Source organism: Oncorhynchus kisutch, unplaced genomic scaffold, assembly GCF_002021735.2.
Source record: "Oncorhynchus kisutch isolate 150728-3 unplaced genomic scaffold, Okis_V2 scaffold836, whole genome shotgun sequence".
NCBI classification, from domain to species: domain Eukaryota; kingdom Metazoa; phylum Chordata; class Actinopteri; order Salmoniformes; family Salmonidae; genus Oncorhynchus; species Oncorhynchus kisutch.
The window spans coordinates 76,437-99,451 of NW_022262781.1; the positions used below are offsets into that span (position 1 = coordinate 76,437).

Here is a 23,015-nt window from a genome sequence, read left to right on the forward strand (position 1 = left end):
ATGAATTGATGGATTCTAGCTAACACAACCTGAACTTTCACATACACAGAGACAGGCAGATCTCATGGCATCAGTCTTTTTCGACTAGTTTGTGCACAGTGACACCTACTGACATGAACTGGTAAAGCAAGTTTGGTTAGAATAGAATGGAATAAAATGAATGACATTCAATAAAATCTGCGTCATGAAAAGGGGGATATTATTTTCAATGAAAATGTTGAAAGTAGTTGATTTAATGAATGTATATATGGATTTTACAGGCAATCAGTTCCTCTAGTGAGCCCCACTGAACAAACCTCTGGTGGACCAGATGGAGACCAGGACAACAAAAGGTTTGGGCTTTCATGACTTGAGCATTCAAAAAAAGTTATTACAAAGTCTACTGTCTTAATTGTAACTCTGCCTTACATAAATCTTCTAGAAAGAATCATTTTAGAAGAGCACTGTAATCAGATGAACAAATAATAGGTTTTATGTCATACAATTTAAGCCTGACTGTCCATTGCTTAACATTGTGCATAGAGGGAAATATATACTTAAAGACATTGTTTATTTTCTTTGCATAACGCTCAACTCGAGAACGAATCGTTTGGGGTACTGCAGTTCAAACAATATTGTGCTGATCACCTTCACGGTAGTAAAGCAACGCATTCTGCCAAGAGTTGTTCACAATCTAGTCCGGTTGAAGCCAAACAAGACCTTGTTTCAAATACTGTACACCAAGAAATAATGGTATTTGTACGCCTAGCAATCAACAAATGTACATGGCTTAAAGCATGCTTTTACAGTCTCAGTCAAAAATGACAGCTTAGGTAGTGATTCCTATGTTGAAGATGTAAAGAATATATGCTGTTCTGTGGTGTGTAATGAGGAGCAACCAGATACTGCACTTGACGCATTTATGAAATGACTTATTCCAGTTATTAATAAGCATGCAGCCATTAAGAACATGACTGCAAAAAAAAATTGTTAAATCCCCGTGGATTGATGAGGAATTGGAAAATGGTATGGTTGAGAAGGATGAGGCAAAGGGAATGGCAAATAAGCCTGGCTGCACAGCTGACTGGCAAACATACTGTACAATAAATTCAGAAATCATGTGACTAAAGTGAACAAAAAGGAGAAGGAGAAAATGTACTATGAAACAAAGATAAATTATAGGAAAAATGATAGTAAAAAAGCTTTGAAGTACATTAAATGAAATGTTGGACAAAAAGACAAACTCGGGCTCCATCATTCATTGAATCAGATGGCTCATTCACCACAAAACCCACTGATATTGCCAATTACATTGATGCTTTTTTCATTGGCAAGATTGGAAAACTTGGGTATGACATGCCAACAACTAATTCTGAACTTACACATCTGTGCATAACTGAGCAAATTATAAAAGACATGCATTGTTATTTTGAATTCCATAAAGTGAGTGTGGAAGAGGTGAAAAAAAGGTCTGTCATCAATGACAAGCCACCTGGGTCTGACAACTTGGATGGAAAATGACTGAGGCTGACAGCGGACGGACGATATTGCAACTCCTATTTGCCCTCTCTTCAACATAAGCCTACAGAAAGTGTGCACCCTCAGCCCTGAAGGGAAGCAAAAGTCATTCCATTACCCAAGAATAGCAAAGCACCCTTTACTGGCTCAAACAGCTGACCAATCAGGCTGTTACCAACCCTTAGTAAACTTTTGAAAAAATTGTGATTGACCAGATACAATGCTATTTCACAGTAAATTAATTAACAACAGATTTTCAGTACGCTTACAGGGAAGGGCATTCAACATGTACGCACTTACACAAATTACTGATGATTGGCTGAGAGAATTTGATAATTTATAGATTGTGGGAGATGTTTTGTTAGGGCTCCCGAGTGGCGCAGCAGTCTAAGGCACTGCATCTCAGTACAAGAGGTGTCACTACAGTCCCTGATTCAAGTCCAGGCTGTATTACATCCAGCCGTGATTGGGAGTCCCATAGGCCGGCGCACAATTGGCACATCGTCGTCCGGGGTAGTCCATCATTGTCAATAAGAATTTGTTCTTAACTGACTTGCCTAGTTAAATAAAGATTTAAAAATACAGAAACATAAAATAAAACACTTTAGCTTTTCACAATATTGATCATAATCTGCTGCTGGAAAAAGTGTATGTGTTATGGCTTTACGTCCCCTGCTATATTGTGGATCTGGAGTTACATGTCTAACAGAACACAGAGGGTGTTCTTTAATGGAAGCCCCCAACATAATCTAGGTAGAGTCAGGCATTCCCAAGAGCAGCTGTCTAGGTCCCTTTTTCAATCTTTACTAATGACTTGCCACTGGCAAGCCTGTGTGTCTATGTGTGTCTATGTATGTTGAACTAAAACACTAAACCCTAAACCTCAACTAAATCTTGTAATGAATAATGTGGAAATGTAACAAGTTGAGAGTAAACTTTTGTCATGGTCAAAACATATTGATACAACGGTAGCTAAGATGGGGATAGGTCTGTCCATAATAAAGCACTGCTCTGCCTTAACACTATCAACAAGGTAGGTTCTACAGGCCCTTGTTTTGTCGCACCTGGACTACTGTCCAGTCGTGTGGTCAGGTGCCTCAAAACAAGGGCCTGTAGAACCTACCTTGTTGATAGACACAATTGGCCCAGAATGGTACACAGAGAGCTAAAAATATTATGCATGTCAATCTCTCATGGCTCAAAGTAGAGAGATTTACTTCATCACTACTTGTATCTGTGAGAAGTATTTACATGAATGCACCGAGCTGTCAGTTTACACTACTAGCACACAACTCAGACACCAATGCATACCCCACAAGACATGCCACCAGGTCTCTTCACAGTCCCCACATAGAGCCATGACATGTCTACTATTCCACATCAAGTAGCTCATGCAAGCAGTAAAATAAGACTTTAAAAATAGATAAAAATACAACTTATGGGACAGCAGGGACTGAGAAGAGACACATCGGCACAGACACTAACATATGCAATATAGACACACAATGGATTTTGTGTGGTAGAGGACTGAAATCTGTTTTGTAATGTATCGAACTGCCTTTATTTTGCTGGACCCCATTTAGAGTAAATGCTGCCTTAACAGCTACATGGGATCCATAACTAATACCAATGTTGGTCAATTAAGGAATATGCTATTTAATCAGATGCCATCTAGTGGCTTTTTTGGGAGTGTCAGGTTATCACAAATCTCTGGCCCTCTGTTGCGTTAGCACAGGTAAAAGAGATTTTGAAATAGACTTAGCTGCAAAACATTACCCTAAATATAAACCAACTCAGTGAACACCAACATATTTTATTTAAATGGACTCAATTATTTTACCATGTCAATACTTTTGTTGTAAATGTTGGTGGCAGTTGTGAAAAGAGAATAGTTGCAGTTTTCAAAAATACCATTGTTGATTTGACAGTTCTCATTAGGCCATTTTCCCCTTTAACCAAATGGTCTACCCACCAGAAACAGTTACTATTTGGACACCAAATATTATAGCAATATTTTTTCAGTTTAAAGTATTAAAGTTAAGCTTGCTTGTTATTTACCAAAATGGTAGACTTCAGTAATCTTGGTAAATTATCAGTATCTTTGCAACCATGTGACAGCTCCAATAAGCCCCGTATGATGAATGAGAGGCTTGTAGATTTACTATTGAGTATTCAGTTCAGAGTTTGCTGTAGGGGAACTAGTGTGCATTGCCAACTGAAATTAACTAAATGAGTGAAGATTGCGTGTGTCAGTAAGAGCCAAAAGTTACCATAACAGCTGGCTAACGGATTTACCCAGCAGGACGCAAGGGTTTGATTGACCTGTTGGCCATTTTATAAACTTGGGATATGCAGAGTGAAGATCTACAGCAACTGTAGTTACCCATTTCACTCCTATGGACCTAGAGTTGACAGTTGGGTCCTTCATTGACATGGCACTACTACAAGATGCGGTAAAGGACACCCTCTGTGGTCAGACGTAACATCCTTTATTAAACTTCTCCTATTGTTATGACCCTCAGCCACTAGTAGGTCTACAATTGTCAGTATTTATCACTGGTATGAAGATGCTCAGTAAGACAGAGTAAAGAACCTGAATAGACTGAATCATCACTACAGGTCAACACTTAGAAATCTTAAACAAAAACATTTGTGATCTTTTTAATTGTTTTACAAGATGCCTTGCCTCCAAAATACAATAGTGTTGTCAACAGAAACACCTCAATGTTATAGCTGTGTTGCACTGCACCAGTTCAACACTCCCCTCCCTATAAATGTAAAGCCAGTAGGATCTATCAGAGAAGCCAGGAGTCCTGGTCTGAGGCATGAGGCCGTAGCCTGGGGATGGAAGTGGTTTAGCTCTGGCCTCCCAGGGTGTGCTTGTCAAACAGGTACTCTGCCATCTTGTTTTTGACAGCATCCATCTTGGTGAGGTTGGTGATGTGGTCTCCCAGCTTCTTAATGGCCTCCACCTGCTCATTCAGGTAATGGGTCTCCAGAAAGTCACACAGCTAAAGAGGGAAAACACAGGTCAGACAAGAGAATGACTACAGACCATTGTAGATACAGTAACACACAAGAGCCTGGTGGTAATGGCATAAGTGCAGATATAACTATAAGCAAGTCAGTTAAAAATTTACAAGAACATCCTAATGTGGAACAGTGGGTTAACTAACTTGTTCAGGGGCAGAACAGATTTTTAGCTTGTCAGCTAGAGGATTCGATCCAGCAACCTTTTGGTTACTGGAGCAACGCTCTAACCGCTAGGCAACCTGCCGCCCCTTATGCATTAGCTGCATTGTGTGCATAGTATGCATCTGGACTATCGTGTACTTGCAAAGCAGCAGGTCACACAATTCTGTGTCATTAGTTATCATCTCCTGGGACAGTACCTGTATTCTATGTGATACATACATGGTTACCATAACTTACATGGGGGTCAACCTTGTCAGAGGCAATCTTGTGCAGGTCCAGCAGGGCCTGGTTCACATTCTTCTCCAGCTGCAGAGCACACTGCATGGCCTCCAGCCCATTGCCCCACTCATCGCGTTCTGGCTTCTACACAGGACAGAGTGAACACAGGAGGGTTAGGGAATACTAGCAGACGTTAAGGTCAGGATAAAGTGAACAGTTACATTTCTCACACTCAGTTCAGTGGTTAGAGACAGTATGTTCAGGACTACAGGTTCTCTAGCTAGATCAACTTAACACTGGAGACACTTTCCTCCATGGAGTAAAAACATTTTCTATCAGTCTACAATCTAAAATGTGTTTCCTATGCTCAAGGGCTTACCTTGATGTCCTGGAGTAAAATGCGTCCACCTCGCTTGTTCTGGAAGGAGAGTAGCTTCTCCGCGTGCTCCCGCTCCTCATCACTGTTCTCCTTGAAGAAATGCGCGAAGCCACGCAGAGCCACATCGTCACGGGAGAAATAGAAAGCCTGGGTGGATAAACATAGAACATTGTAGTTAGAAGAAAAAAGCCAAACATGACTCGGTATTCTGTTCATGTTGTGGTAACTAAGCTTGACGATATAGGCATGAATAAATCTAGTCTGTAGTCTACTTGGTAAGCTGACAATTAACCTGTCAAGGAGTTGTTACGCGCTCTGTCCAAGGTAGGATAGATTCCCGGCTTCATTTGGATGTTATACCTACCTGGAGGCAATTAATAGCCAAGCCAAGTATAACTCAAATGTGTATTTAACGGAGTTGAGGTTATTGGCTACAGGAAAGTCAGGTGAAAAGTGGAATTTAGGCGCAGGCATAATAATAAAACAGGTAGATCAACAAAACGGTCATCTTGGTAGACTCCTTACCATTGAAGTGTAGGTGTAGGAGGCAAACATCTCCAAATTGATCATCCGGTTGATGGCAGCTTCGCAATCGTGGTGATAGTTCTGGCGGATCTGAGACTCCATCTTGGCAGATTTTCTTTAATATCTAAATGAACGGTACAAAACAATGGTTTATTCGACGATCTTGCTATTATAGTTCAGGTAAGTGTTATGTTATCAATCCGGAATTTTCTATAATGCGGGACGAAGGCAGAGGAGTTCCGTTCAATCACTGTTGAAGCAAGAACTTCTTCATGCGTCTTCTCAGACTTGTGAACTGGAAGGATTCTTGTTCGCTCTATTTATTGTTCCAACCCGAATGCGTCAGTGAAATCCACCCTCACAGAGCGTAGCCAATCACCTTTAGAATTTCAACAGGAACTTGGCGGATCATTTGATGACGATCCCATTCCTCAGGAGTGAATGTAACATTGTGTGTTCTCATGAATTCTTGATAATCATATCGTTGGCCATCATTATTCAATAATTGTTTAATCCAAATAATGTTGTTGTCAAATCAGAAAAAATAAAAACTTGTTTTTGTTTTTTATGTCTTTCTTATTCCAGATTGTATACTTATGCTCTTATGTCAGAAGATTTTGGAGTGAGTTAGAAGATTTGATCTTAAAGAGAAGACTATTAATGTTAATCTGAGAGACTCTGATATTACCTTTTATTTTGATCCAAATGATATGGACCCTGATTTAACTTTCATTGTTCATTTGTTTATCTTTCATGGAAGATTCTTTATCCATACAATGAAGTGGGCAAATAACAAACCCCTCTTAACATTATTTAAGATAGAATTTAAATATTATTTTGAAAAGATCAGTAAATGTAAAAACAAAAAAGCAATATAAGAGACTCATATCTCCCTCACTATCTTTAAACACCAACTGTCAGAGCAGGTCACAGATCATTGAACCTGTACATAGTCCATTTGTAAGTAGCCCATCCAACTACCTCATCCCCATATTGTTACTTATTTTTTTTCTCCTTTGCACCCCAGTATCTCTACTTCCACATTCTCCTTCTGCACATCTATCACTCCAGTGTTTTATTGCTAAATTGTAATCACTTCGCCATTACGGCCAATGTATTGTCATACCTCCCTAATCTTACCTCATTTGCACACACACTATATATATATATATATATATTCTATTGCGTTATTGACTGTATGTTTGTTTATTCCATGTGTAACTCTGTGTTATTGTTTGTGTCGCACTGCTTTGCTTTATCTTGGCCAGGTCACAATTGTAAATGAGAACTTGTTCTCAACTGGCCTACCTGGTTAAATAAAGGTGAAGTAAAAACATTAAATAAAAAGTGTTTAACTAATTGAAAAGGAATCTTGATATGTAATACCCCTGTCTGTTAGGTTTATGTACTCTTCTTTGTATATTTGTTTGTATTGTTGTGCTCATAATAATTAATATATATATATATATATATATATATAAATGACTAAACCACTCATACACTGAAGCAAAGATAATTGATTATATTGACAAGAGAGCCGAGTGACCAAAATGGCAATGCATGTGCTCAATGATTGAAGACAGGAACAGGTGGGGACCATTCTAGCTAATGAGAGGGCAGGTATGAGTGTGAGCAACACGCAACACTAAAAGTAGTTTTTCTCAAAGTTGCCGAAATGCCACGTGCATCCACATATATCAGTACATTTGTAACAGCTTAAACATTACGAAACTTATATTCAATCAAAATCCTCATGTAATTAGAAAATAAAATGGGATTATCCCACGCTGAAAGATTTTGGGCAAAGTAAAAGCTCTCGCCTTGAAGGCTTCATCTCGGTCTGTTATTTTTTTATTTAAAAAAAACGTTGTTTATTAAAAAGTTAAATTCTATTGGTAACACCTAAAGCCATAGTATCAGGCAAAAGCAATATGCTACAGTGCAGGTCTAACTACAGCGGTTATTGTTGAAAAAGGTCTGTGTTTGTTGTATCCTTTGAAGAAAATAGGAAGAATTTAAACATTCATTCTAATATTAGGCTAATTTAGAAATAGTCTACATCTACGTTTGATTTAGGATATAAAAGGAATTGAACTTTGAGACGAAGTTCTGTAAACTTCTGTTTCATTATCTAAGAGCACATGTTTCAATAGCCTATGTAGCTTTTCCAGAATGCAGTCAAAACAAAAACTGTAGGGTTTATCACATATTTTTTATATCAATAACATTTTCAGAATAAGGTATGGGAATAAAGTAGTGGACAGAGAAAGAAAGAAAGGCTGGCTTTTGTAGAAATGGTATTTGTTGATACACCTTTCGGTTTCAAATAACATATTGTACTTCACAAATGGTACGTCAAAGTTGATTACATTGGAAATAACTACACAAAATCAGTAGCTACATACGTCTAACCACACATATGTTATTAAGCTAAAACTGTGAAGTGGAAAACTTTTTACAGCTAATGAAAATAAATCAAGTAATAAAGTAATAAATAAAGTACCATCCTAACAACTTCAGTTCACATGACCTGATCTTCCACAACTGTTGACAGGGTGCTTTCAGGGTGCTGGGTTATTGCTCAATACAGCCATGTAGTTGAAATGTCATTGGTATTCATAAGAACTAGAGCTGTGTTCGAAAACTCATGCTAACTGCACTAACCATACTATTTGTGATGGAAGTGGAGTATGTAGTATGGTTATTGGTCATAGTATGGATATAGTTAGTATGCCAGAAGTTCCCGGATGTCATACAAAATTTGCCAAAATACGTAGTATACAAGCAGTGGACATTATTTCAGCGCTTTCAGGGTCCATAATGCAATTCTTCAGAAAACGGCCGTGGCCTCACAACGTTTTCAGATTTTTTAAAAATGGCAGAAAATTTTGCCGAAGTCAGACAAAGAGCGGATACAATTTCATTGCTTTTAACTAACTATGACAAATGTTAAGAAATGTTCAGCGATGTAATGAATTTTCAAATAATTTACGTTACAATTCTTTAGTTACGCTATCCTTACAAACCGCATAGCGTATCTTTGCAGCAGTAATAATATTATTATTTTCAATGACCAAACTCGGACTACACTGGGCCCATCACTGCCCTGGCCTAGTATGTAAGGTAGTAGCTCTACTCCAATTGTTTGAGAACAGGACCCCCTTTTTCCTGAAAGTGTAAGCCAAAACAGGCTCTATCTATCAGTTTGTCATACCTACTATCTAGGTTCGTTGTTTGTATCTAGGTTCATTGTATCTTCAACATAGATAATCCTCAAAGTATGTGCCCTGCTCTCTGTTACTTTGATCAACTGTTCTAGACTGAACCTCCCTTTATAGTGTAATGTTTTCATTATGAGCGCAAACAAAGATTTGGAGACAATGAGTCGAAGCCTCTTCAGACTGTTGGGAGTGACAGTAGACTTATGCTTAAACCAGTGTTACAAAAAGGGCTGTGACATACTTGGCATTCCTTTTTTTTTGCGATAAGGGACATCACTTTTTGACTAAATGATGTGTCATGCTCTGTAAACAAGGGCACCCTCATAGACGTCATCCTGACCAACTGGCCCTCCAAATACACCTCCGCTGTCTTCAACCAGGATCTCAGCGATCACTGCCTCATTGCCTGTATCCGCTACGGAGCCGCAGTCAAACGACCACCCCTCATCACTGTCAAACGCTCCCTAAAACACTTCTGTGAGCAGGCCTTTCTAATCAACCTGGCCCGGGTATCCTGGAAGGACATTGACCTCATCCCGTCAGTTGAGGATGCCTGGTCATTCTTTAAAAGTAACTTCCTCACCATTTTAGATAAGCATGCTCCGTTCAAAAAATGCAGAACTAAGAACAGATACAGCCCTTGGTTCACCCCAGACCTGACTGCCCTCGACCAGCACAAAAACATCCTGTGGCGGACTGCAATAGCATCGAATAGTCCCCGTGATATGCAACTGTTCAGGGAAGTCCGGAACCAATACACGCAGTCAGTCAGGAAAGCTAAGGCCAGCTTCTTCAGGCAGAAGTTTGCATCCTGTAGCTCCAACTCCAAAAAGTTCTGGGACACTGTGAAGTCCATGGAGAACAAGAGCACCTCCTCCCAGCTGCCCACTGCACTGAGGCTAGGTAACACGGTCACCACTGATAAATCCATGATTATCGAAAACTTCAATAAGCATTTCTCAACGGCTGGCCATGCCTTCCGCCTGGCTACTTCAACCTCGGCCAACAGCTCCGCCCCCCCCGCAGCTCCTCGCCCAAGCCTCTCCAGGTTCTCCTTTACCCAAATCCAGATAGCAGATGTTCTGAAAGAGCTGCAAAACCTGGACCCGTACAAATCAGCTGGGCTTGACAATCTGGACCCTCTATTTCTCTATTTCTGAAACTATCTGCCACCATTGTTGCAACCCCTATTACCAGCCTGTTCAACCTCTCTTTCATATCGTCTGAGATCCCCAAGGATTGGAAAGCTGCCGCAGTCATACCCCTCTTCAAAGGGGGAGACACCCTGGACCCAAACTGTTACAGACCTATATCCATCCTGCCCTGCCTATCTAAGGTCTTCGAAAGCCAAGTCAACAAACAGGTCACTGACCATCTCGAATCCCACCGTACCTTCTCCGCTGTGCAATCTGGTTTCCGAGCCGGTCACGGGTGCACCTCGGCCACACTCAAGGTACTAAACGATATCATAACCGCCATCGATAAAAGACAGTATTGTGCAGCCACCTTCATCGACCTTGCCAAGGCTTTCGACTCTGTCAATCACCATATTCTTATCGGCAGACTCAGTAGCCTCGGTTTTTCGGATGACTGCCTTGCCTGGTTCACCAATTACTTTGCAGACAGAGTTCAGTGTGTCAAATCGGAGGGCATGCTGTCCGGTCCTCTGGCAGTCTCTATGGGGGTGCCACAGGGTTCAATTCTCGGGCCGACTCTTTTCTCTGTGTATATCAATGATGTTGCTCTTGCTGCGGGCGATTCCCTGATCCACCTCTACGCAGACGACACCATTCTATATACTTTCGGCCCGTCATTGGACACTGTGCTATCTAACCTCCAAACAAGCTTCAATGCCATACAACACTCCTTCCGTGGCCTCCAACTGCTCTTAAACGCTAGTAAAACCAAATGCATGCTTTTCAACCGGTCGCTGCCTGCACCCGCATGCCCGACTAGCATCACCACCCTGGATGGTTCCGACCTAGAATATGTGGACATCTATAAGTACCTAGGTGTCTGGCTAGACTGCAAACTCTCCTTCCAGACTCATATCAAACATCTCCAATCGAAAATCAAATCAAGAGTCGGCTTTCTATTCCGCAACAAAGCCTCCTTCACTCACGTCGCCAAGCTTACCCTAGTAAAACTGACTATCCTACCGATCCTCGACTTCGGCGATGTCATCTACAAAATGGCTTCCAACACTCTACTCAGCAAACTGGATGCAGTCTATCACAGTGCCATCCGTTTTGTCACTAAAGCACCTTATACCACCCACCACTGCGACTTGTATGCTCTAGTCGGCTGGCCCTCGCTACATATTCGTCGCCAGACCCACTGGCTCCAGGTCATCTACAAGTCCATGCTAGGTAAAGCTCCGCCTTATCTCAGCTCACTGGTCACAATGGCAACACCCATCCGTAGCACGCGCTCCAGCAGGTGTATCTCACTGATCATCCCTAAAGCCAACACCTCATTTGGCCGCCTTTCGTTCCAGTACTCTGCTGCCTGTGACTGGAACGAATTGCAAAAATCGCTGAAGTTGGAGACTTTTATCTCCCTCACCAACTTCAAACATCAGCTATCTGAGCAGCTAACCGATCGCTGCAGCTGTACATAGTCTATTGGTAAATATCCCACCCTTTTTCACCTACCACATCCCCATACTGTTTTTATTTATTCACTTTTCTGCTCTTTTGCACACCAATATCTCTACCTGTACATGACCATCTGATCATTCATCACTCCAGTGTTAATCTGCAAAATTGTAATTATTTGCCTACCTCCTCATGCCTTTTGCACACATTGTATATAGACTCCCCCTTTGTTTTCTACTGTGTTATTGACTTGTTAATTGTTTACTCCATGTGTAACTCTTTGTTGTCTGCTCACGCTGCTATGCTTTATCTTGGCCAGGTCGCAGTTGCAAATGAGAACTTGTTCTCAACTAGCCTACCTGGTTAAATAAAGGTGAAATAAAAAATAAAAAAATGCTTTAAAGGATAAGTTTGGGTGAGCATATAAGGCGAACGTCTAGCATCCCAATGGTTTCTTGTAACTCATCACAGACAACTTGAGCTTTTTTTGTAATGATCAACTTTGCAACGATTTACTACTTTTTAGCTACTTTGAAACTACTTAGCATGTTAGCTAACCCTTCCCCTAACCCTAACCCTTTAACCTAACTCCTAACCTTAACCTTAGACCTAACCTTAACCCCTAGCCTAGCTAAATTTAGCCACCTAGCTAATGTTAGCACCTAGCCACCGGGCTAACGTTAGCTATAACAAATTGGAATTCTAAACATATCATATGTTTAGCAATTCGTAACATGTTGTACAAATTACAATTGGTAAAATATAATACGAAGTGAATGATGGACACCCACAAATTAATACACACCATACAAAACATATCATACTAATTGGAGTATCGAGGTAGTTCTGTTCTGTTATCACAGTGACAACGTCCACCATTGTCACTGTGATAACAGAAAATAACTACCTTGAGACCAACGATGGTGGAAAAATGAAGATAGTTCACTCAAGCCGTTTACCACTATAAACAGGAGGTGCAGTTTTGTGACTGCAGAAACAGATGATGAATGGGCAAAGACCGGCTGATACCAGATTTGAAGAAAAGGAAAAATGAAGAGGGAGAGAACAGCAGGAACATATACTATACTATGTAACTTACATATACTGTGTAACTTACTAAGGCATTTTTAAACAAATAGTTGTGAATGGTTGTTTCTGGTGAATTTAAGGGAAAATACAACAACTTTCCTGAAAATGTTGTCAATTTAGTCAATCAGAACTCAAATACCAATATTTTTCTGTATTACTTTAAACTGTTGGTCTAACTATAACAGTTCAGAAAGTCCCCACCAATGTCAAAACCCATTATTCTATTTATGTTCCCTTCACCATGTCACCATGTCTGGGTAGTACATGGTTTATATATATATTAGTATTTCTCTTTATTTATTGAGATATCAAGTTATGAATGAGAGTGGGGTGACAGAAAGGTAGAAGAATACAGATATGAATGTATAGGCAGGGTTTGAATCCATGTGTGGTCCAGAGTCAGCAGCATTACCACTAGACCAGAATATGGCACAACATGAATAATGTGTAATATTCAATTAACTTAATAGGAGTCGAGGCACTTAGTCAAGAGGCTGCTGACTTGATTACACCCTTTCATTGCAGTATCAATTCATTAAAAAGTATACATACATACGTACCTACGTACATACATACATACATACATACATACATACATACATACATACATACATACATACATACATACATACATACATACATACATACATACATACATACATACATACATACATACATACATACATACATACATACATACATACATACATACATACATACATACACACATACATACATACATACATGGTTGTAAAGGAAATCATGTCCAGTCCAAATAAGCTGAAGATTCTATATTTAATCAAATTAAACAAGTATTGTGTTAGTCTAGCTGAAAACTGAGAGGCTGATTACTTTGTTGTAGTAAAAGTGAACTGGGATAGAAATACATTATCAATCAAATTAAAGTGAGTGTCATGATGCCAACTTTGGACCAACTACATTAAGTGTAAAGGCTTAGATAGGCCTATGGCTCAGAATATGGAATAGAATGTGAATGGGGGGCTACTCTCTCAAGGATTAATTCAAATATGCAGTAGCCTGTAGGTTGTGGGCAGAAGCAGGAAAAATGATCCCGATCGAGGGAGGAGCAGATTTTTTATATTTGACAGTAAAACATTCTTATTATAACTATAACAGTTGTTGGCACCTTCAATTCTTGCACATATTCTCATAAAAAGTGTTGTTTAACACTGCTTCTATCTAGGATGTAAACACAGCCTCAAGTGAGGTCTGAAAACTCAAACTGCTTGAGTTAAACATCTGTTTTTGAGTGTACTTGAAAAGTGTAGCATGTAATACAAATTGTCCCATGAAGAGGTCTCTCCGTTGACCATTTAGCCAAGTTTCTTTCTAAGCTAGCCAACGTTAGTTTGACTAGCCTAGCCTGGTACTGTAACTGTCAATTTACCTGCTCATGAGGCTAGTGTTTCATTAGCTATCTGTCAGGGACATATTTTGTTGTTGTCATGTTTTGACCTGATTATGTGTCTCATTTCAAGTAACAAGCTGCTGGCTTAAATAAACATTCAATCATATACTTTACATAGAAAGCCAAGCAAAAGCATTTAGATAGAAAGATGTGTGTGTCATGTATGCTAGAATGTACGTTTAAAAACGAAGTTGCATATGCAAATTAGCCAACACAGCATATCCTACACATATACTGTAGCATACCTTGCAAAACAAAGTTCTCTAAAAAACAACTGTGGAAAATGTATACAATTTGGTCTGCAATAAGAGAACCAGAGTTTGATTTCTAATTCAGAAGAGTTCTCAAGTGTCAGCAGATTCCCAATACCATGATGGGCAGGCATGCGTAATGTTGGAGGCGTTGGAGAATGATAAAAAATCTGCAGGATTATAGAAAAGGCGGTTGAGTTTCAAATACTTAATGTTTGTGAACTTGAATATATTTACTGTAGGTGGTTGAAATTATTAGCCTAACTATCCTGCTAATCTTCTAAAAGTTGAAGCTGCCAAATTGTTGCCAATCCATTATTCTACTACTAATTATGACTGAGTTTCAGGCATGTTTTCCATAATGCACATACATTCGAACAAAGAACAATCAACTTTTTTCTACAAATATTTGCATTAATATTGCTCCAGAGCATTCAGGACCTCAGACTGGGGGCGAAGGTGCAACTTCTAACAGAACCATAAGCACACAGCCAAGACAACACAGGAGTGGCTTTGGGACATGTCTCTGAATGTCCTTGAGTGGGCCAGCCAGAGCCCGGACATGAAACCGATCGATCATCTCTGGAGAGAACTGAAAATAGCTGTGTAGCGACGCTCCACCTCCAACCTGACAGAGCTTGAGAGGATCAGCAGAGATGAATAGGAGAAACTCCACAAATACAAGTGTGCCAAGCTTGTAGCATCATACCCAAGAACACTTGAGGCTGTAATCACTGCCGAAGGTTCTTCAACAAAGTACTGAGCAAAGGGTCTGAATACTTATGTAAATGTGATATTTCCGTATTTATTTATTTTTTATATAGATTTACAAAAATGTCTGAAAACCTGTTTTTGCTGTGTCATTATGGGATATTGTGTGTATGCTGATGAGGGGGGAAAACAATTAATCAGTTTTAGAATAAGGCTTTAACGTCACAAAATGTGGAAAAAGTCAATGGGTCTGAATACTTTCTGAATGCACTGTATATGACCATTAAGGCCAGATCGTTCTTCAAGATGTTCAGACGTTCATAGGTGACAAGCAGGGTCAAATAATAATCACAGTGGTTATAGAGGACACAACAGGTCAGCACCTCAGGAGTAAATGTCAGTTGACTTTTCATAGCCCAGCATTCAGAGGTTGAGAGGTCCCGGGATAAGGTAGCATGTCTAGTGAACAGGTCAGGGTTCCATAGATTCAGGCAGAACAGCAGAAACTGGAGTAGCAGCACAACCAGGTGGACTGGGGAGTCTTCAGGCCAGGTAGTTCTGAGGCATGGTCATAGGGCTCAGGTCCTCACATGCCCTGTACCAATCAAAAGTTTGGACACACCTACTCATTCAACTTATATTTTTACTATTTTTCACAATGTATAGTAATAGTGAAGAAATCAAAACTATGAAAAAAACACATGGAATCATGAAGTAACCAAAAAAGTGTTCAACACAAAATATATTTAAAATGTTAGATTCCTCAAAGTAGCCACGCTTTGCCTTGATGACAACTTTGCACACCCTTGGCATTCTCTCAACCAGCTTCATCTGGAATGCTTTTCCGAACAGTCTTGGCGTTCCCACATATGCTGAGCTCTTGTTGGCTGCTTTTCCTTCATTCTGCAGCCCAAATCCCAATTGGTATTTTATTAGGATCCCCATTAGCTGTTGCGACAGCAGATACTCATCAATACTTGGTTGTAAATGTTGGTGGCAGTTGTGAAAAGAATATAGCAGCAATCATTGAAAATGCAATTGCTGATTAGGCTATTTCCCCCTTTAACAATGTGGTCTATCCACTAGGAATTCATGTACCATACCGACACATTTACAATGTCGATCAATAATTTTTTTTTACAGTTAAAGTTACAATTGCCTGTCAATTACCAAAATGAAAGTCACCCAGTAAATTACCAGTAGCTCTGCGACGATATAACAGCTCCAATAAGCCCCTTATGGTGAACGAGAGGCTTGAAGACACGTTACTATTTGGAGCATACAGCTCATAATCTGCTGTAGGGGGAACAACTGGGCATTATCAACTGAATTACACTAAATCAGTACAGATTTATTAGGTGTCAGTTAAAGCCAAACTTCCCATCACAGCTGGGTAACAGGTTGATTGACCTCTAGGCTGTCTAATAAAGTTGTGATGCAGAGTCAAGGTCCACAACTGTAGTTAACCATTTCAATCCTATGGAGCTTGAGTTGACAGTTGGTCCCTTAATTGACATGGCACTATTATAAGATACAGAATATGACACCCTCTGTGGTCAGAGGTAACATCCTTGCTAAAACTAATGTTAAACTTCTCCTATTGTTATGACCCTCAGCCACTAGTAGGTCTACAATTGTCACTGGTATGAAGATATTCAGAAAGACAGAGCAAAGAACCTGAATAGACTGATACATCGATTACCACAGGTCAACACTTAAAACAACCTTTAGTGATATTTTTAATTGTTTTACAAGAAGCCTTGCCTCAAATACAAGTAGCATTGTCAACAGAAACATCTCAATACACCAGTTTAACACTCCCCTCCCTATAAATGCAAAGCCAGGAGTTCTGGTCTGAGGCTGGAGGCCATAGCCTGGGGATGGAAGTAGTTTAGCTCTGGCCTCCCAGGGTGTGCTTGTCAAACAAGTACTCTGCCATCTTGCTTTTGACAGCATCCATCTTGGTGAGGTTGGTGATGTGGTCTCCCAGCTTCTTAATGGCCTCCACCTGCTCATTCAGGTAATGGGTCTCCAGGAAGTCACACAGCTAAAGAGGGAAAACACAGGTCAGACAAGAGAATGAATACAGACCATTGTAGATACAGTAACACACAAGAGCCTGGTGGTAATGGCATAAGTGCAGATATAACTATAAGCAAGTCAGTTAAAAACAAATTTACAAGAAAATCCTAACGTGGAACAGTGGATTAACTACCTTGTTCAGGGGCAGAACAGATTTTTAGCTTGTCAGCTAGAGGATTAGAGCCAGCAACCTTCTGGTTACTGGACCAACGCTCTAACCGCTAGGCAACCTGCCGCCCCTTATGCATTAGCTGCATTGTGCATAGTATGCATCTGGACTATCGTGTGCTTGCAAAGCAGCAGGTCACACAATCCTGTGTCATTAGTTATCATCTCCTGGGACAGTACCTGTATTCTATGTGATACATACATGTGGATCCACCTTAACCTACATGGGGGTCAACCTTGTCAGAGGCAATCTTGTGCAGGTCCAGCAGGGCCTGGTTCACATTCTTCTCCAGCTGCAGAGCACACTGCATGGCCTCCAGCCCATTGCCCCACTCATCACGTTCTGGCTTCTACACAGGACAGAGTGAACACAGGAGGGTTAGGGAATACTAGCGGACGTTAAGGTCAGGATAAAGTGAACAGTTACTTCTCACACTCAGTTCAGTGGTTAGAGACAGTATGTTCAGGACTACAGGTTCTCTAGCTAGATCAACTTAACGCTGGAGACACTTTCCTCCATGGAGTAAAAACATTTTCTATCAGTCTACAATCTAAAATGTGTTTCCAATGCTCAAGGGCTTACCTTAATGTCCTGGAGTAAAATGCGTCCACCTCGCTTGTTCTGGAAGGAGAGTAGCTTCTCCGCGTGCTCCCGCTCCTCATCGCTGTTCTCCTTGAAGAAATGCGCGAAGCCACGCAGAGCCACATCGTCACGGGAGAAATAGAAAGCCTGGGTGGATAAACATAGAACATTGTAGTTAGAAGAAGAAAAAATGCCAAACATGACTCGCATTCTGTTCATGTTGTGGCAACTAAGCTTGATGATATAGGCATGAATAAATCTAGTCTGTAGTCTACTTGGTGACCGGACAATTAACCTGTCAAGGAGTTGTTACGCGCTCTGTCCAAGGTAGGATAGATTCCCGGCTTCATTTGGATGTTATACCTACCTGGAGGCAATTAATAGCCAAGCCAAGTATAACTCAAATGTGTACTTTTCGGAGTTGAGGTTATTGGCTACAGAAAAGTCAGGTGTAAAGTGGAGTTTAGGCGCAAGCATAATAATAAACAGGCAGATCAACAAAACGGTCATCTTGGTAGACTCCTTACCATTGAAGTGTAGGTGTAGGAGGCAAACATCTCCAAATTGATCATCCGGTTGATGGCAGCTTCGCAATCGTGGTGATAGTTCTGGCGGATCTGAGACTCCATTTTGGCACATTATCTTATATCTAAATGAACGGTACAAAAAAAAGGGTTTATTCGACTACCTTGCTATTATAGTTCAAGTAAGTGTTATGTTATCAATCCGGAATCTTCTTTAATGCGGGACGAAGGCAGAGGAGTTCCGTTCAATCACTGTTGAAGCAAGAACTTCTTCATGCGTCTTCTCAGACTTGTGAACTGGAAGGAGTCTTGTTCGCTCAATTTATTCTTCCAAACCGAAAGCGTCAGTGAAATCACCCTCACAAAGCGTAGCCAATCACCTTTAGAATTTCAATAGGAATTTGGCGGATCTTTGATGACAATCCCGCTCCTCAGGACTGAATGTAACATTGTGTGTTCTCATGAATTCCTGCTAATCATATCGTTGGCCATCATTATTCAATAATTGTTTAATCCAAATAATGTTGTTGTCAAACCAGAAAAAATAAAGACTTGTTTTTGTGTTTTATGTCTTTCTTATTCCAGATTGTATACTTATGCTCTTATGTCAGATGATTTTGGAGTGAGTTAAAATATTTTATCTTAAAGAGAAGACTATTAATGTTAATCTGAGAGACTCTGATATTACGTTTTATTTTGATCCAAATGATATGGACCCTGATTTAACTTTCATTGTTCATTTGTTTATCTTTCATGGAAGATTCTTTATCCATAAAATGAAGTGGGCAAAGAACAACCCCCTCTTCACATTACTTAAGATAGAATTTAAATATTATTTTGAAAAGATCAGTAAATGTAAAAACAAAAAAGCAATATAAGACACTCATATCTCCCTCACTATCTTTAAACGCCAACTGTCAGAGCAGGTCACAGATCATTGAACCTGTACATAGCCCATCTGTAAGTAGCCCATCCAACTACCTCATCCCCATATTGTTACTTATTTTTTTGTCCTTTGCACCACCAGTATCTCTACTTCCACATTCTTCTTCTGCACATCTATCACTCCAGTGTTTTATTGCTAAATTGTAATCACATCGCCACTACGGCCAATGTATTGCCCTACCTCCCTAATCTTACCTAATTTGCACACACTGTATATATATATTTTTTTTTTCTATTGCGTTATTGACTGTATGTTTGTTTATTCCATGTGTAACTCTGTGTTATTGTTTGTGTCGCACTGCTTTGCTTTATCTTGGCCAGGTCACAATTGTAAATGAGAACTTGTTCTCAACTGGCCTACCTGGTTAAATAAAGGTGAAGTAAAAACATTAAATAAAAAGTGTTTAACTAATTGAAAAGGAATCTTGATATGTAATACCCCTGTCTGTTAGGTTTATGTTAGGTTTATGTACTCTTCTTTGTATATTTTTTTGTATTGTTGTGGTCATAATAATTAATCTATATAAATGACTATCCCACTCATACACTGAAGCAAAGATCATTGATTATATTGACAAGAGAGCCGAGTGACCACAATGGAAATGCATGCTCAATAATTGAAGACAGGGACAGGTGTGGACCATTCTAGCTAATGAGAGGGCAGGTACGAGTGTGAACAACACGCACAACTAAAAGTCGTTTTTCTCAAAGTTGCAGAAATGCTACGTGCATCCACATATATCAGTACATTTGTAAAAGCTTAAACATTACGAAACTTCTATTCGATCAAAATCCTCAAGTAATTAGAAAATAAAACGGGATTATCTCACGGGGAAAGATTTTGGGCAAAGTAAAAGATCTCGCCTTCACGGCTTCATCTCGGTCTGTTATTTGTTTTTATATAAAAATAAAAAAACGTTGTTTATTAAAAAAGTCCAATTCTATTGGTAACACCTAAAGCCATAGTATCAGGCAAAAGCAATATGCTACAGTGCAGGTCTAACTACAGCGGTTATTGTTGGAAAAGGTCTGTGTTTGCTGTATCCTTTGAAGAAAATAGGAAGAATTTGAACATTCATTCTAATATTAGGCTAATTTAGAAATAGTCTACGTCTACGTTTGATTTAGGATATAAAAGGAATTGAACTTTGAGACGCAGTTCTGTAAACTTCTGTTTCATTCTCTAAGAGCACATGTTTCAATAGCATATGTAGCTTTTCCAGAATGCAGTCAAAACAAAAACTGTAGGGTTTATCACACATTTTTTTTAATATCAATTACATTTTCAGAATGAGGTATGGGAATAAAGTAGTGGACAGAGAAAGAAAGGCTGGCTTTTGTAGAAATGGTATTTGATGATACACCTTTCGGTTTCAAATAACATATTGTACTTCACAAATGGTAGGTCAAAGTTGATTACATTAGATTAGAAATAACTACACAAAATCAGTAGCTACATACGTCTAACCATACATAGGTTATTAAGCTAAAACTGTGAAGTGGAAAATGTTTTACAGCTAATGAAAATAAATCAAAGACGACAGTAATAAAGTACCGTCCTAAACAACTTCAGTTCACATGACGTGATCTTCCACAACTGTTGACAGGGTGCTTTCATGGTGCTGGGTTATTGCTCAATACAGCCATGTAGTTGAAACATCATTGGTATTTATAAGAACTAGAGCTGTGTTCGAATACTCATACTAACTGCACTAACCATACTATTTGTGATGTAAGTGGAGTATGTAGTATGGTTATTGGTCATAGTATGGATATAGTTAGTATGCCAGAAGTTCCCGGAAGTCATACAAAATTTGCCAAAATACGTAGTATACAAGCAGTGGACATTATTTCCGTGCTGTCAGGGCCCATAATGCAATTCTTCAGAAAACGGCCGTGACCTCACAACATTTTCAGATTTAAAAAAATGGCAGAAAAACATCTGTTTTTGAGTACAATTATTGTCCAACAAGTGTTTAAGGCCTTGATTGTTTAATGCTAACATTAGATTACTCATAAATGTGTAATACAAATCTCCAAACATATTTTTGTTTTGTTTTATAGCTATATTAAATGCTCCAGGGCTAATTTAGTTAGTCATCTGGCATGGTTTTCTAGATTTTGAACATAAAATAACAATTATAAAGCTAACATTATCCATTAGGTCTAGCACAGCAAATACATTAATTGTTGAAGCATATGTTGCAGAACAGTGATTACATTATTTGTTCAGAATATTGACAATAACACCAAAATCAATCTTAAAGGGATTAGTTCCTCTGTAGAGATGGGAGAACCTTTCAGAAGGACAACCATCTCTGCAGCACCAATCAGGCATTTATGGTAGAGTGGCCAAACGGAAGCCACTTCTCAGTAAAAGCCACTTGTCAGCCCATTTGGAGTTTGCCAAAAGGCACCTAAAGGACTCTTAGTATAAGGGCACAAGGCGAGACCAAGATGCAGACACGGGAGGCAGATGGTTTGAGTCTTTGAAATTTATTAGTATCCAAGGGGCAGGCAAGAGAATGGCCATGGACAGGCAACAAGATCATAACAAGGTCAGAGTCCAGGAGGTACAGAGCGGCAGGCAGGTTCAGAGGGAGGGCAGGCAAGTGTCAAAACCGGGAGGACTGACACAAGAGAGATAAGAAAAATCAGGGGCACGGGAAATACACGCTGGTAGACTTGACATTACGAATTGGCACAGAGAGACAGGAAACACAGGGATAAATACACCTGGGAAAAGAATTGACACCTGGAGGGGTGGAGACAATCACAAGTGAAACAGATCATGGTGTGACACTTAGACCATGAGAAACAAGATTCTCTGGTCTGATGAAACCAAGACTGAACTCTTTGGCCTGAATGCCACATGTCACCTCTGGAGGAAACCTGGCAAAATCCCTACGGTGAATCATGGTGATGGCAGCATCATACCGTTGGAATGTTTTTCAGTGGCAGGGACTGGGAGACTAGCAAGGATCGAGGGAAAGATGAACAAAGAAAAGTACAGAGATCCTTGATGAAAAGCTGCTCCAGAGCATTCAGGACCTCAGACTGGGGGCGAAGGTGCAACTTCTAACAGGACAACGACCATAAGCACACAGCCAAGACAACACAGGGCTGGCTTTGGGACATGTCTCTGAATGTCCTTGAGTGGCCCAGCCAGAGCCCGGACATGAACCCGATCGATCATCTCTGGAGAGAACTGAAAATAGCTGTGTAGCGATGCTCCACCTCCAACCTGACAGAGCTTGAGAGGATCTGCAGAGATGAATAGGAGAAACTCCACAAATACAAGTGTGCCAAGCTTGTAGCATCATACCCAAGAACACTTGAGGCTGTAATCACTGCCGAAGGTTCTTCAACAAAGTACTGAGCAAAGGGTCTGAATACTTATGTAAATGTGATATTTCCGTATTTATTTATTTTTTATATAGAGTTGCAAAAATGTCTGAAAACCTGTTTTTGCTGTGTCATTATGGGATATTGTGTGTATGCTGATGAGGGGGGAAAACAATTAATCAGTTTTAGAATAAGGCTTTAACATCACAAAATGTGGAAAAAGTCAATGGGTCTGAATACTTTCTGAATGCACTG

The 23,015-nt window shown here is 39.9% G+C and overlaps 2 protein-coding genes across 2 annotated transcripts; both read right to left on the reverse strand.

Annotated features, from left to right (window-relative positions):
* Positions 1-3,965: 3,965 nt before the first annotated feature.
* On the reverse strand, positions 3,966-6,113 carry LOC116362529 (ferritin, middle subunit-like). The gene is made up of 4 exons (XM_031816613.1): positions 5,816-6,113; positions 5,291-5,437; positions 4,930-5,055; positions 3,966-4,508 (listed from the first exon to the last, which is right to left on the reverse strand). The coding sequence occupies exons 1-4, from the start codon at positions 5,915-5,917 to the stop codon at positions 4,353-4,355; spliced, it is 531 nt and encodes a 176-aa protein (XP_031672473.1). The 5' UTR covers positions 5,918-6,113; the 3' UTR covers positions 3,966-4,352.
* Positions 6,114-16,834: 10,721 nt separating this feature from the next.
* On the reverse strand, positions 16,835-18,764 carry LOC116362533 (ferritin, middle subunit-like). Its single transcript, XM_031816617.1, has 4 exons — positions 18,474-18,764; positions 17,947-18,093; positions 17,588-17,713; positions 16,835-17,160 (listed from the first exon to the last, which is right to left on the reverse strand). The coding sequence occupies exons 1-4, from the start codon at positions 18,573-18,575 to the stop codon at positions 17,005-17,007; spliced, it is 531 nt and encodes a 176-aa protein (XP_031672477.1). The 5' UTR covers positions 18,576-18,764; the 3' UTR covers positions 16,835-17,004.
* Between the last annotated feature and the right edge of the window lie 4,251 nt (positions 18,765-23,015).